Source organism: Salvelinus alpinus, chromosome 15, assembly GCF_045679555.1.
Source record: "Salvelinus alpinus chromosome 15, SLU_Salpinus.1, whole genome shotgun sequence".
NCBI classification, from domain to species: domain Eukaryota; kingdom Metazoa; phylum Chordata; class Actinopteri; order Salmoniformes; family Salmonidae; genus Salvelinus; species Salvelinus alpinus.
In genome coordinates, this window is record NC_092100.1 from 17,450,251 (window position 1) to 17,465,037 (window position 14,787).

General features: G+C 41.3%; 1 protein-coding gene across 1 annotated transcript; it reads right to left on the bottom strand.

The window, feature by feature from the left end:
• Nucleotides 1–4,211: 4,211 nt before the first annotated feature.
• LOC139539579 (uncharacterized) lies at nt 4,212–10,733 on the bottom strand. Its single transcript, XM_071342649.1, has 5 exons — nt 10,162–10,733; nt 9,329–9,425; nt 5,666–5,822; nt 5,394–5,509; nt 4,212–5,162 (listed from the first exon to the last, which is right to left on the bottom strand). Coding segments are annotated over exons 1-5 (696 nt in total). The 5' UTR covers nt 10,486–10,733; the 3' UTR covers nt 4,212–5,160.
• Between the last annotated feature and the right edge of the window lie 4,054 nt (nt 10,734–14,787).

The window sequence follows — 14,787 nt, forward strand, 5'->3', positions numbered from 1 at the left end:
TTATGTTTCTAGAGACAATATCCTCTTGGTGCACGGATCCCTTTAACTGGATCATTTTCGTAAACAACCGCTGAATTGCAGAGATTCAAATAAAATAAAAATACTACAAATTTATTTTCATGAAATCACAAGTGAAATATACCAAAACACAGCTTAGTTTGTTAATCCACCTATCGTGTCAGATTTTGAAAATATGCTTTACAGCGAAAGCAATCCACGTGTTTGAGTTTATCGATCACTAGACAAAACATTACGAACAGCTAGCAGCAATGTAGATTGGTCACGAAAGTCCGAAAAGCAATAAAATTGATCGCTTACCTTTGATCTTCGGATGTTTGCACTCACGAGACTCCCAGTTACACAAATGTTCCTTTTGTTCGATAAATATTATTTTTATATCCAAAAACCTCCATTTGGTTGGTGCGTTATGTTCAGAAATCAACAGGATCCAGCAGTCATGAAGGGAAGACGAAAATTCCAAATAGTATCTGTAAAGTTCGTAGAAACATGTCAAACGTTTTTTTATAATCAATCCTCAGGTTGTTTTTAACATAACTAATCGATCATATTTGAACCGGACGGTAAACTATCAATACTAGAGAGAAAGAAAATGTCGAGCAACAACTTTCGCGCGCATGAACTAATCAAAGGACACCTGGCCATCCACTGACACGTTTTGATAAATGTTGCTCATTTTTCAGAATAAAAGCTTGAAACTCTGTCTAAAGCCTGTTCACAACCTGTGGAAGCCATTGGAAAAGGAATATGGTTGATATCCCTTTAAATTGAGGATAGACAGGCAATGGAACAGGGATTTTTCAAAATAAGAGCCACTTCCGGGTTGGATTTCCTCAGGTTTTCGCCTGCAAAATCAGTTCTGTTATACTTACATACAACATTTTGACAGTTTTGGAAACTTTAGAGTGTTTTCTATCCTAATCTGTCAATTATGTATTTGCATATTTGCATTTGCATATGTCAATTGCATATTCAAGCATCTGGGCCTGAGAAATAGGATGTTTACATTGGGAACGTTATTTTTCCCAAACATAAATATTCTGCCTCCTAGCATCAAGAAGATATCTCTCTCATCATCACTCAATGCCTAGGTTTACCTCCACTGTATTCACATCCTACCATACCTTTGTCTGTACATTATACCTTGAAGCTATTTTATCACCCCCAGAAACCTGCCCCTTTCACTCTCTGTTCCAGACGTCCTAGACGACCAATTCTCATAGCTTTTAGCCGTACCCTTATCCTACTCCTCCTCTGTTCCTCTGGTGATGTAGAGGTGAATCCAGGCCCTGCAGTGCCTAGCTCCACTTCTATTCCCCTGGCGCTCTCTTTTGATGACTTCTGTAACCGTAATAGCCTTGGTTTCATGCATGTTAACATTAGAAGCCTCCTCCCTAAGTTTGTTTTATTCACTGCTTTAGCACACTCTGCCAACCCGGATGTCCTAGCCGTGTCTGAATCCTGGCTTAGGAAGACTACCAAAAACTCAGAAATCTCCATCCCTAACTACAACATTTTCAGACAAGATAGAACGACCAAAGGGGGTGGTGTTGCAATCGACTGCAGAGATAGCCTGCAGAATTCTGCCCTACTATCCAGGTCTGGACCCAAACAATTTGAACTTCTACTTTTAAAAATCCACCTCTCTAAAAACAAGTCTCTCACTGTTGCCGCCTGCTATAGACCACCCTCTGCCCCCAGCTGTGCTCTGGACACCATATGTGAACTGATTGCCCCCCATCTATCTTCAGAGCTCGTGCTGCTAGGTGACCTAAACTGGGACATGCTTAACCTTGTTTGGGATAGGGGGCAGCATTTTCACATTTGGATGAAAAGCATGCCCAGAGTAAACTGCCTGCTACTCAGTCCTAGTTGCTAATATATGCATATTATTAGTATATTTGGATAGAAAACACTCTGAAGTTTCTAAAACTGTTTGAATGATGTCTGCGAGTATAACAGAACTCATATGGCAGGCGAAAACCTGAGAAAACTCCTACCAGGAAGTAGGAAAGCTGAGGTTTGTAGTTTTTCAACTCTTGGCCTATCGAATACACAGTGTCTATGGGGTAATATTGTACTTCCTAAGGCTTCCACTAGATGTCAACAGTCTTTAGAACCTTGTTTGATGCTTCTACTGTGAAGTGGGGGCGAATGAGAGGGGACTGAGTAAGGTCTCTCCCAGAGTGCCACGAGCTGACCATGCGCATTCATGTGAGAGTTAGCTTGAGTTACATTGCATTTCTGAAGACAAAGGAATTCTCCGGTTGGAACATTATTGAAGATTTATGTTAAAAACATCCTAAAGATTGATTCTATACTTCATATATTTCTACAGACTGTAACGGAACTTTTTGACTTTTCGTCTGCTCCTAGTGATCGCGCGTCATGAATGTGGAATACTGTGCTAAACGCGCTAACAAAAAGGTGTTTGGACATAAATGATGAACATCTGTTACAAACACCATCAGTGTAAGAACATTTGGCGATTGTCATTAGACCTACTGCAGTGGGTGTATTCATGGGTGCCAAGGGAAGCCATGCTTCCCTAAAAATGTGAACAATAAAAATAAATAAAAAATGAAATGTTTTAATTTTCTTCCAATTCGTAAGTGGCTGAATCTATCTCATAGGAAAAAGCATCCAAGCGAGCAAAACAACACCCCTCTGTCTCAGTATACGCAGCCAATATATCAGATTCTGCATTGCCAAAAAGAGTATGTCATGTTAACATTACTTTATTGGTTTACTGTTACTTCGTATCAAAACATAACCACTTTCGCATTTGCACAGAGGGACAGCTAACGTTAGTCGTCATTGGTTCTAGCTAGCAGTCAAAACTTTGGCCATGTTCATTTGCCAAAATATGTTCTTAAAAGTTGCAGATAGAAATACCATGAATAGAGCAGGCGTGATTCCTTATTCTACATGCCAGAGAGGGATGTTTGTTCTACATAACAAGCACATTTCTATCTGAATGTTCCAAAATGTTACTTCCTTCTGAATGTGCCTTTGGTTTGAAAAATCTGTTCACACAGGTAGCCCAATTCTGATATTTTTCCACTAATTGGTCTTTTGACCAATCACATCACATCAAATAAAGATCAGAACTGGGTTGCCTGTCTAAATGCAGCCTAAGTTAGTTAGCCCAACCTACCAACAGCTAGACTAGTTAACTAGCTACCTATCAGATGGGTATTTTACAAAACTGGATCAATGAGTTAGCCAGTTAACTTTGATATACAAACAGAATTAAGTGTACAGTTTCTTAAGAAAGCTCAACTTAGATACAGTATGTGTTTTTTGTTGTTGAGTCAATTAGACAATAGTTGTCTGACTCATTTATCCTGCTTTGTCATATACCCCTCTGGGATAGCTCGGAATGATACATTCATCATAGGCTGCACATGACCACAGATTTGCATTGGGGAAGAAGCAGGCTAATGGTGGCTATGTTGATTCAAAGTTTTACTAAGCCACCACAATCAGTCTGTGAGGCTAATATAATATTTCCAGACTCCACTTGTAGCGAGAGGGATTTTGCTTTGCTAAAACTTCAACAAATTGTGCTCTGCAAGTCGACCTTGTAATAGCATACACTTGTAAATGCATCTGTCCAGAGTCCAGGGGCTGACTGGGACCAGAAATGAGCCCTGGCATTCCTAACACACCGGCAATTGTTTTTTCTTGAGGCCACCATTATTAGCCAAATTGGCTAAAAATGGACCAGCCCATCTTGGTTTTACCCAAAATGCCAGATGGCCAGTCCACCCATGCCAGAGTCCAGACAGCACAGTAGGCTTCTGGCTGCTACCAGACCCCTTTGTGTGAAGGCCAGTAGGGGGCACTCATTGCTCTGATAAAGGAGATTCCAAAACCCTAGGCCAGTAATCTCTTTGGCCCCAGGCCAGGGCAATGATAATGATGTATAATAATGCAATGTGAAAGAACTGGTAGCAAATGCTGCTAAAAAACATTCAAAAGCACACAAAAAAAACAGATACAAAATATTCATTTTAAAATATTAACAAAACTATCATTGACTGTTTCCCTAATTTGTTTCAGTCAACATTTTTACAGCAGTGATATCCGTTAGTGCTGAGCGATCGTGCTTTTTTAGGTCGGTTCGGTTTCGGTTTCAATATATGTTTTTTTTTTTACATTAAATACATTATGAAATAATGACATAAGAATTATTTTTGAGGTTTTTAATAGAAATTCCAAAGCCTAAAATAGTGAACATTCAATTGCCAAAACATTGAAAATATTCCATTGTCTCCGTCAGGTGGGTAGACATCAATAGAAAGACCTGACCTGAACCCAATAGAAAATCTTTGGAGGTAGCTGAAAGTCCGTATTGCCCAGCGACAGCCCCGAAACCTGAAGGATCTGGAGAAGATCTGTATGGAGGAGTGGGCCAAAATCCCTGCTGCAGTGTGTGCAAACCTGGTCAAGAACTACAGGAAACGTATGATCTCTGTAATTGCAAACAAAGATTTCTGTACCAAATATTAAGTTCTGCTTTTCTGATGTATCAAATACTTATGTCATGCAATAAAATGCAAATTAATTACTTAAAAATCATACAATGTGATTTTCTGGATTTTTGTTTTAGATTCCGTCTCTCACAGTTGAAGTGTACCTATGATAAAAATTACAGACCTCTACATGCTTTGTAAGTAGGAAAACCTGCAAAATCAGCAGTGTATCAAATACTTGTTCTCCCCACTGTATATCTAACCTAACATAGCAGGAGTAAAAGCGTTTCTGTCTCTGCCTGAGACAGAAAAACAGGCACAATAGATTATGGTCATTGTAGATAATTACCATGTTTCTGCAATGAACTAGGTTGAATATTTGCTTAACGGAAACTCCCTTCAGCCCAGCGTCCCACATAGTTCTTGAGTTGATTTATCTTGTGAATCATTTGATTTCTCTCTAGAGAAACGGCGAGTTGGGCTCACAAAAATAAAAAAATTCAAGTAATTGAACCGAGGTTGGTCAATTATTTGTTTAATAACTTTTTACGATGGTTAATTGCTCAGCACTAATAACCATATAATATCAAGTACAGGTCCATCTTATTGTCCTGGAGAACTTGTCTTAATTGTCTTCAATAACCTCACTGGCTCAGCATCATGTTCCTGGAAACCATGTGGAAGGCAAATATTTAATCACATTGATATATAGATTATAGACAGTTACAGACAGTGTCTATGAATATCAAATCAAACAAACTAAGATTTATGATATGTTTGTTGTTATGATCTTTGGTTTATTTTCCACACTGCTTTCACAGCCACTGCTTATATACAGTAAGCGTCCATGGCATTGAATAATGATGCTTAGTTAGCGCCTTGTGCTATTACACTCACATGTTATCAAATGCAGACTGACGAAGAGGACAACGGACAGGGCAGGAATGCTACTGAGGGGTGCGGCAACTCCGCCATTCACAGGCTCGTCGTGATGGTTCACTTTGCACATCTGCCTGCAAATATAACCATGGTGCAAAAACGATATCAACCCTCATGAAAGTTAAACCAGCCAGGCATGTTTAGCTGATTCATAACAGTAGTCAATCTGAAGGTGTATATCAGTTCAGTATAACTCTGTACCAGGTCAGTGTCACTCTATTGATACTTACAGCTGCTTCTGTAAATACTGCTTGCTGGACTCGCAGTCCTTGGTCTGGCTCTCTTGGTCTGCTATCCGCTGACTCTCAGCAGCTGAGTGCAAAGCCTCGCAGGACTCCCACTTATGAGATGCCTGTGTCAAGTTATCCTGAAGGAATTTGATGTGCTCTGAAATCATAAGGCGCGAAAACAAAACATTGAGTGACAGAAATAAAATGTTGAATCCATGCTCACCATAATCAGTTTTGAAGTACAATGACAATGCCATTTGATGCTAAGGCATACTATTGGTAGTTAGGGATGTTTTTGACGTCTTTGATAGATCAAAATAGGACATCCCTAGTTCTCATTACACAGGCAGCCCAATTATGATATTCTTTCCACTTATATATTTGTCTTTTCACCAATCACATCAGATAAATCTCCTGTGAAAAAAGCTTTTAATTGTAATCTGTCCCCGTTCTGCTTCACATTAATCCAACCTGGTCTCAGAGCATGTCAAATTACTCTGGAAGTAAATCTGAGACACTCCATTTAGTATGATATGTTACGTTTCGTATGGTATGTATTAATTTGTGGATGTCCATCACCCATTTCGCATGATATGTAACAAATTACAATTCATATTTTATGCAATGATGTAAAGTACTTAAATAGTACTTTCAAGTATTTTTACTTAAGTAGTTTGTTTTGGTATCTGTGCTTTACTATTTATATTTTTGACAACTTTATACTTTTACTTCACTACATTCCTGAAGGTAATTATGTTATTTTTACTCCATACATTTTCCTTCACACCCAAAAGTACTTGTTACATTTGGAATGCTTAGCAGGACAGGAAAAGTGTCTAATTCACACACTTATCAAGAGAACATCCCTGGTCATCCCTACTGTCATGACTCTCCTGGTCAAGGATCCAAGGCCTCAGATCAGCTTGGCAAATGGCTGACAGATAATCAGACGCCCTCTCTCCCACAGGAGAGGAGAGGGAGGGCTGGGCCAGTTTATGACACCCCACGCCAATCGTAAATCTTATGCAGCAGAGAACCCTCTCTTGCTTTTTAGTGTCAAGATTGGAATGTCTTTGTTACAGAGACGTCTGAAGAGGAGTAGGGATTGGACCAAAGCGCAGCGTGAAGTGTTGACATAACGATATTTATTAAAGTAAAGACGTAACACGAAAACACTATAACAAACTACAAAACAAATAAACGATGTAGACAGACCTGGACTGGAGAACTTACAATAAACGAAGAACGCACGAACAGGAACAGACTACATACACGAACGACAAAACGAAACAGTCCCGTGTGGTAGACATACAGACACAGGAGACAACCACCCACAAACAAACAGAGTGAAACAGCCTACCTATATATGATTCTCAATCAGAGGAAATGAATAGCACCTGTCCCTGATTGAGAACCATATAAGGCTAACAAACAATGAACCTAAACATAGAAACACGTAACATAGAATGCCCACCCCAACTCACGCCCTGACCAACTAAACACATATAAAAATAAGAGAAAACAGGTCAGGAACGTGACAGTGTAGTACTGAATAATCAGAAAAGGCTGGGGTTCTTATGGATTCAAGTCTACAACATTCAGAATGAGACTGATATGAGGTAATGATTAATAAGTGACTGTTATCAATATATAACACACATATCTTTTAGAGTTCGGGAGATGGTAACTATGAACAACTTCTTCCGTGGTGCCCCAAATTCCTAATGAGTTAATTGTTACCAGATTAATTTAATCTGTTAACAATTAAACATAGTTAGTTGATCCGATAAATTACAGTCATCACATTAATGAAAGTCACGTCATGACACTGATCTGGCCTCTGATCTGGCGGACTCACTAAACACATGCTTCGTTTGTAAATTATGTCTGTGGGTTGGAGCGTCCCCCTGGCTATCCGTAATTTTAAAAAACAAGAAAATGGTGCCGTCTGGTTTGCTTAAGGAATTTTAAATTATTTATACTTTTACTTTTGATACTTAAGTATATTTAAAACCAAATACTTTTAAACTTTTACTCAAGTAGGATTTTACTGGGTGACTTTCCCATTTACTTGAGGTATTTTCTATTAAGGCATGTTTACTTTTACTCAAGTATGACAATTGGGTACTTTTCCCACAACTGATTATATGTTCCGAATTTTCAAAACGTACAATATGTTCCGAATTTGCAAAAATTACTATATGTTACGAATTTGAAAAATGTATGATATGTTATGAATTCTAACTAGGTGGCTAACGTTAGCTAGCTGGCTAATGTTAGCTAGGCTAGGGGTTAGGGTTACGTTTATGAGTTAGGTTAAAGAGTTAAGGTTAGGGGAAGGATTAGCTAAAAGGGTTAAGGTTAGGTTTAGGGTTAGGAGAAGGGTTAGCTAACATTTTAAGTATGTGAAAAGTAGCAAAAAAATTGCTACGTTTGCCTTAAAACTTCTTATGACTGCAATCCCGGTAACGGGATCGATATGACAACAGCCAGTGAAAGTGCAGGGCGCCAAATTCAAACAACAGATATCTCATAATTAAAATTCCTCAAACATACATGTGTCTTATACAATTTTAAAGGTAATCTTGTTGTTAATCCCACCAAAGTGTCCAATTTCAAATAGGATTTTCAGCGAAAGGACCACAAACGATTATGTTAGGTCACCGCCAAATCACAGACAAACACAGTCATTTTCCCAGCCAAAGATAGGAGTATCAAAAAGCACAAATAGAGATAACATTAATCACTAACCTTTGATGATCTTCATCAGATGACACTCATAGGACTTCATGTTACACAATACATGTATGTTTTGTTTGATAAAGTTCATATTTATATTAAAAAAATAGGAGTTTACATTGGCGTGTTACGTTCACTAGTTCCAAAAACATCCAGTTATTTTGCATTGCCACATCGATTCAACAGAAATACTCATCATAAATGTAGATGATAATACAAGTTATACACATGGAATTATAGATATACCTCTCCTTAAGTAACCATCTGTCTTATGTAACCATGCCAAACGTAACATATAATACTCATTGTAGTGTCCCGGATTTGCTTTTACTATGTTACGTCTAGTCTATGAGACCAGGCTGATTAATCTATTTACTCTGAAGTATGTGACAGGTCGCTGACTCGTTTATGAAGTTATACCCTATATATATCTGAATTTTAATACCAGACTTAACAACTATTTGCTTACAACCTACTATGTTGTGTGATGATTAATTATTAGATGACAGATCATTTGGGAGGCCAACAGTAAAGTGAGTAACTGAATTAACTTGGTAACTTGTTAAGCTAAGTAAAAAGCTTGTGAGTAGCGCTTCATTATTAGAGACAAGGTCATTTGGGAGTCCACTATTTCATTTGAAAGTAGCCTGTGACAGCTTTTAAGGAATGGTAAACAGATGGGATGGCTATTAAAGAAATTCACTCTACTAGAACTTTCACTTAAATCATAATTAGTCATCAGCCTTTTTTAAGGAGCAATAACCAACCAAACCTGTGTATTAATTTACCCTAATTTACCCGGTTTCTATAGTTACAGGGGAAAAGGCTGCTAAGAATATTGTTGGTGAGAAAGTGCTCCTTTCATGGTAGCCAATACCAGAGGCAAAAATCCCATACCTCCCACTGTGGCAGCAATTTTCCTACCTTGGCGTAGCGTGATTTCTGAAGTGAGATTTTCCTCGATTTCTTTATGCATCTCAATCTCTTTTTCCAGGACAGTAATGTTTACACCCAAAATAACCTGCAAAAAGACAATGGTGGTCATTGAGTAACTCCTCTGGACTTTAAAGTTGTCAGAAGTGGTTGATACAACTCTAATATCTGCTAAGAAAAGTCCAAATCAATGGTGGAAGATTGAGACCTTTGTGCTTAAAGGACATGGACTTCAGTCAAAATGGCACCCTATTGCCTAATCTGGTTAAACGTAGAGCATTATATAGAGAACAGGGTGCCATTTCAGACACAGGCATGGTGTGCCCTATCACTGCTTTCCCTCTTCTTCCAGGAAGGGTTTAACTTGACCTCCCACCCACTCCCTGGGAAGGACCAGCAGTTTTTCAGAATTTGATTGCTGCATTTGCAGAGCATTTGCATAACTGTGTGTCCATTGTGCCTCTGGTTGTTATGTAAAGGCCTAATGTGACTTTTCACTAGCAATCATTTGTCATGATAATACAGTAACTTGTTTTCACTGAAACTATTATAAACAGTCCAACTGATATGATATCAAAAAAATATTATAAACACTAAATCACAGACTGTTAGAAAAGGTTTGGATATCAGATAAATTAAAAAATCATCATATCAGATCAATCGAAAATGACAAAATGTAGTAAGGGCATCAGGTACAACGGAAAGGTTAGAGGCAGGGGAGAGGCAGAGGATAGCTCTTGCAGCCTGAGGGAGTGAGTCAGTTAACCTCAGTGCTGCGGGAACCAGGGAGGGGAGTGAGGGAGAGGAGCCAAGCAAACACTCACGCTTTCCTGATGACAGTCAGCCAGGGACACGTTGGTCTTGCCCAGACGCTTCAGGAACCGCTCCATCTTCATGACCTGCCAGGTCTGGTTGGTGCGGCCCTCCTCCACCATCTCCTCCAGGGCCTGCTTGTTCTTGGCGTACAGCACCCTGGCTTCCTCGTGCTTCTCTGTCAGGTTCTGCAGATCAGCCCTGCACTGGCTGGCGCCCTCCATGTCCGGAGAGGTGGCCCACACCACGATGATGATGAGGGAGCTGACCAACCACAGGAACAGGCAGGCAATCATAATATTGCAGATGATTTTGGACGACTTGGGCCTGGTCATGGTAGACACAAAGGTGGCGGTGGTGATGGTAAAATAAAAAAGAAGAACAAAATCCTTTTTTAGGGCAGGTGATTAGGTGATCCGGAGTGTGTCCTGTCCTGCAAGCGGTGTCTGTGTAAGAGGCAGGAGGTTCCTAGCAGAGTGTGTAACTGACTTCCCCTAAAACTCTGCCTCAGCTGGGCTGGGCAGGAAATGGGTGTGCTGGAGTGAGAAAGAGTAAACCTGTTTCACTCTCCAGCCTCTCCCCCTCTGCAACCCGCACCTCCCTCCCACCCGTCACCATCATGCTTGAGGGGGGGGGGGTTCCCATACACACACACTGTGAGGGGAAAATGAAAGTCAAGACTCTAGTGCCTTTGCGTGATGCTGTGTTTTCCCCGAAAGGGTGTGTGTTTCTGTTTCCATTTCTCAGTCGCGGGGAGCAACCTAGCAGCACTCCCAACTCGACATAGCGCTGGCCTTGAACATAGCTTTGCGGGGAGAGTTCAGTCACACAGCCTGGTTCTTCAGCTATGTCTTATTTGAAACACTATCACAAGAGCCAGAGTGCAGCAGCTGAGGCCGAGGCAGCAACTCAGTGTTTCCTGAGCTTATGCCACTAGGGCCCTAGAGAAACCTTGGCACAATGACAGACACACACAGGAAACCCTGTTGACAGGTGGTCACTCTGTCCCCTTCATTAATTATTTTATTTCACCTTTATTTAACCAGGTAGGCTAGTTGAGAACAGGTTCTCATTTACAACTACGACCTGGCCAAGATAAAGCAAAGCAGTTTGACACATACAACACAGATTTACACATGCAAACATACAGTCAATAATACAGTAGAAAAAGTCTATATACAGTGTGTGCAAATGAGGTAGGTAAGGCATTAAATAGGCCATGGTGGCGAAGTAATTACAATATAGCAATTAAACACTGGAATGGTAGATGTGCAGAAGATGAATGTGCAAGAAGCAAGATAAATAAATAAATACAATATGGGGATGAGGTAGTTGGATGGGCTATGTACAGGTGCAGTGATCTGTGAGCTGCTCTGACAGCTGGTGCTTAAAGTTAGTGAGGGAGATATGAGTCTCCAGCTTCAGTGATCTTTGCAGTTCGTTCCAGTCATTGGCAGCAGAGAACTGGAAGGGAAGGCGGCCAAAGGAAGAATTGGCTTTGGGGGTGACCAATGAGATATACCTGCTGGAGCGCATGCTATGGGTGGGTGCTGCTATGGTGACCAGTGAGCTGAGATAAGGCGGGGCTTTACCTAGCAGAGACTTGTAGATGACCTGGAGCCAGTGGGTTTGGCGGCGAGTATGAAGCGAGGGCCAGCCAACGAGAGCGTATAGATCGCAGTGGTGGGTAGAATATGGGGCTTTGGTGACAGATGGCACTGTGATAGACTGCATCCAATTTGTTGAGTAGAGTGTTGGAGGCTATTTTTTAAATGACATAGTCGAAGTTCGGTAGGATGGTCAGTTTTACGAGGGTATGTTTGGCAGCATGAGTGAAGGATGCTTTGTTGCGAAATAGGAAGCCGATTCTAGATTTAATATTGGATTGGAGATGCTTAATGTGAGTCTGGAAGGAGAGTTTACAGTCTAACCAGACATCTAGGTATTTGTAGTTGTCCACATATTCTAAGTCAGAACCATCCAGAGTAGTGATGCTGGACGGGCGGGCAGGTGCGGGCTGCAATCGGTGGAAGAGCATGCATTTAGTTTTACTTGCATTTAAGAGCAGTTGGAGGCGACGGAAGGAGAGTTGTATGGCATTGAAGCTCGTCTGGAGGTTAGTTAACACAGTGTCCAAAGAAGGGCCAGAGGTATACAGAATGGTGTCGTCTGCATAGAGGTGGATCAAATAATCACCAGCAGCGAGAACGACATCATTGATGTATACAGAGAAGAGAGTCGGGCCCGAGAATTGAACCCTGTGGCACCCCCTTAGAGACTGCCAGAGGTCCTGACAACAGGCCCTCCGATTTGACATACTGAACTCTATCAGAGAAGTAGTTGGTGAACCAAGCGAGGCAATCATTTGAGAAACCAAGGCTGTTGAGTCTGCCAATAAGAATGTTGTGATTGACAGAGTCAAAAGCCTTAGCCAGGTCGATGAATACGACTGCACAGTAATGTCTCTTATTGATGGCGGTTATGATATTTTTTAGGATCTTGAGCGTGGCTGAGGTGCACCCATGACCAGCTCTGAAACCAGAATGCATAGCGGAGAAGGTACAGTGGGATTCGAAATGGTCGGAAATCTGAAAACTTCGAAGACCTTAGAAAGGCAGGGTAGGATAAATTTAGGTCTATAGCAGTTTGGGTCTAGTGTGTCTCCCCCTTCCAATCTTTGGGAATCTCAGACGATACGAAAGAGAGGTTGAACAGGCTAGTAATAGGGGTTGCAACAATTTCGGCAGATCAGTTTAAAAAGAGAGGGTCCAGATTGTCTAGCCCGGCTGATTTGTAGGGGTCCAGATTTTGCATTTCTTTCAGAACATCAGCTATCTGGGTTTGGGTGAAGGAGAAATGGGGAGGCTTGGGCGAGTTTCTGAGGGGGGTGCAGGGCTGTTGATCGGGGTAGGGGTAGCCAGGTGGAAAGCATGGCCAGCCGTAGAAAAATGCTTATTGAAACACTACACAGCTATTTTCAGGTCTCTCCAGAGATTGTGTTCAAGTTCAGGTTCTGGCTGGGCCACAAAAGAACATAGAGACTTGTCCCGAAGCCACTCCTGCATTGTCTTGGCTGTGTGCTGGTCGTTGTCCTATTGGAAGGCGAACCTTCGCGGCAGTCTGAGGTCCTGGGCACTCTGGAGCAGGTTTTCATCAAGGATCTCTCTGTACTTTGCTCCGTTCATCTTTCCCTCGATCCTGACTAGTCTCCCAGTCACGGCCGCTGAAAAACATCCCCACAGCATGATGCTGCCACCACCATGCTTCACCGTAGGGATGGTATTGGCCAGGTGAAGAGCGGTGCCTGGTTTCCGCCAGACGTGAGTCTTGGCATTCAGGCCAAAGAGTTTGATCTTGGTTTCATCAGAGCAGAGAATTTTGTTTCTCATGGTCTGAGAGTCCTTTAGGTGCCTTTTGGCAAACTCCAAGCGGGCTGTCATGTGCCTTTTACTGAGGAATGGCTTCCGCCTGGCCACTGTACCAAAAAGGCCTGATTGGTGGAGTGCTGCAGAGATGGTTGTCCTTCTGGAGAAGGTTCTCCCATCTCCACAGAGGAACTCTGGTGCTCTGTCAGAGTGAGCATCGAGTTCTTAGTCACCTCCCTGACCAAGGCCTTTCTCCCCCGATTGCTCAGTTTGGCTGGGCGGCCAGCACTAGGAAGTCTTGGTGGTTCCAAACTTCTTCCATTTAAGAATGATGGTGGCCAATGTGTTCTTGGGGACCGTCAATGCTGAAAAAATGTTTTGGTACCCTTCCCCAGATCAACACAATCCTGTCTCGGAGCTCTACAGACAATTCCTTTGACCTCATGGCTTGGTTTTTGCTCTGACATGCACTGTCAACTGTGGGACCTTTTATATAGACAGCCTTTCCAAATCGTGTCCAATCAATTAAATTTACCACAGGTGGACTCCAATCAAGTTGTAGAAACATGGATGATCAATGGAAACAGGATGGACTTGAGCTCAATTTTGAGTCTCATAGCAAAGGCTCTGAATACTTATGTAAATAATCTATTTCTGTTTTAAAGGTTTCATAAATTTGCAACAATTTCAAAAAACCTGTTTTCGCTTTGCCGTTATGGGGTATTGTGTTGTTGGGTTTGACATTTTGAACATTGAGATATTAAATAAACGATAGAGAAGAAGCATATAATCAAAGGATAAAGTTAAGGGTTCTCTGTAGAAAGCCGGAAGGCTTTGGAATGTGTTTGATGGAGGAGAGGAGGGTGACGTGCTGATACAGGAAAGACAGATGGATATCTGTGTATTAGATGAAAGAGGGGTTGAGGTCAGGAGGTGAGGACAGATTCTCTTAAGAGAGTAATACATGTTTGGTATACTGTTACCCTCTTTATTAGCTTCCTGTAGAGCCATAAAATGTAAGGATTGGAGAGAAGGAGGGGTGTCTTAAGTGGGATATAAATATCTGGATGGGACAAATGTTGGGTTGTCTGATTACAGCTGTACAGAACCTTTGGGCAGAATTAACTTGGTTAAAACTTCTCCAGTGTCCGTGAGTTATTTACTCTGAAAAATAAGAACCTAACAGTGTGTAGATTGCTGACGAAATTGTTTTATTTAATCCATTTTAGAATAAGGTTGTACCGTAACAAAATGTGTAAAAAGTGTAGGGGT

Coding starts and splice junctions, on each gene's coding strand:
- LOC139539579 (XM_071342649.1), bottom strand. CDS start 10,485: ATGACCAGGCCCAAGTCGTCCAAAATCATCTGCAATATTATGATTGCC. Junction 9,426..10,161: donor CTGACTGTCATCAGGAAAGC/GTGAGTGTTTGC, acceptor GTCTTTTTGCAG/GTTATTTTGGGTGTAAACAT. Junction 5,510..5,665: donor CAGTATTTACAGAAGCAGCT/GTAAGTATCAAT, acceptor TTATATTTGCAG/GCAGATGTGCAAAGTGAACC.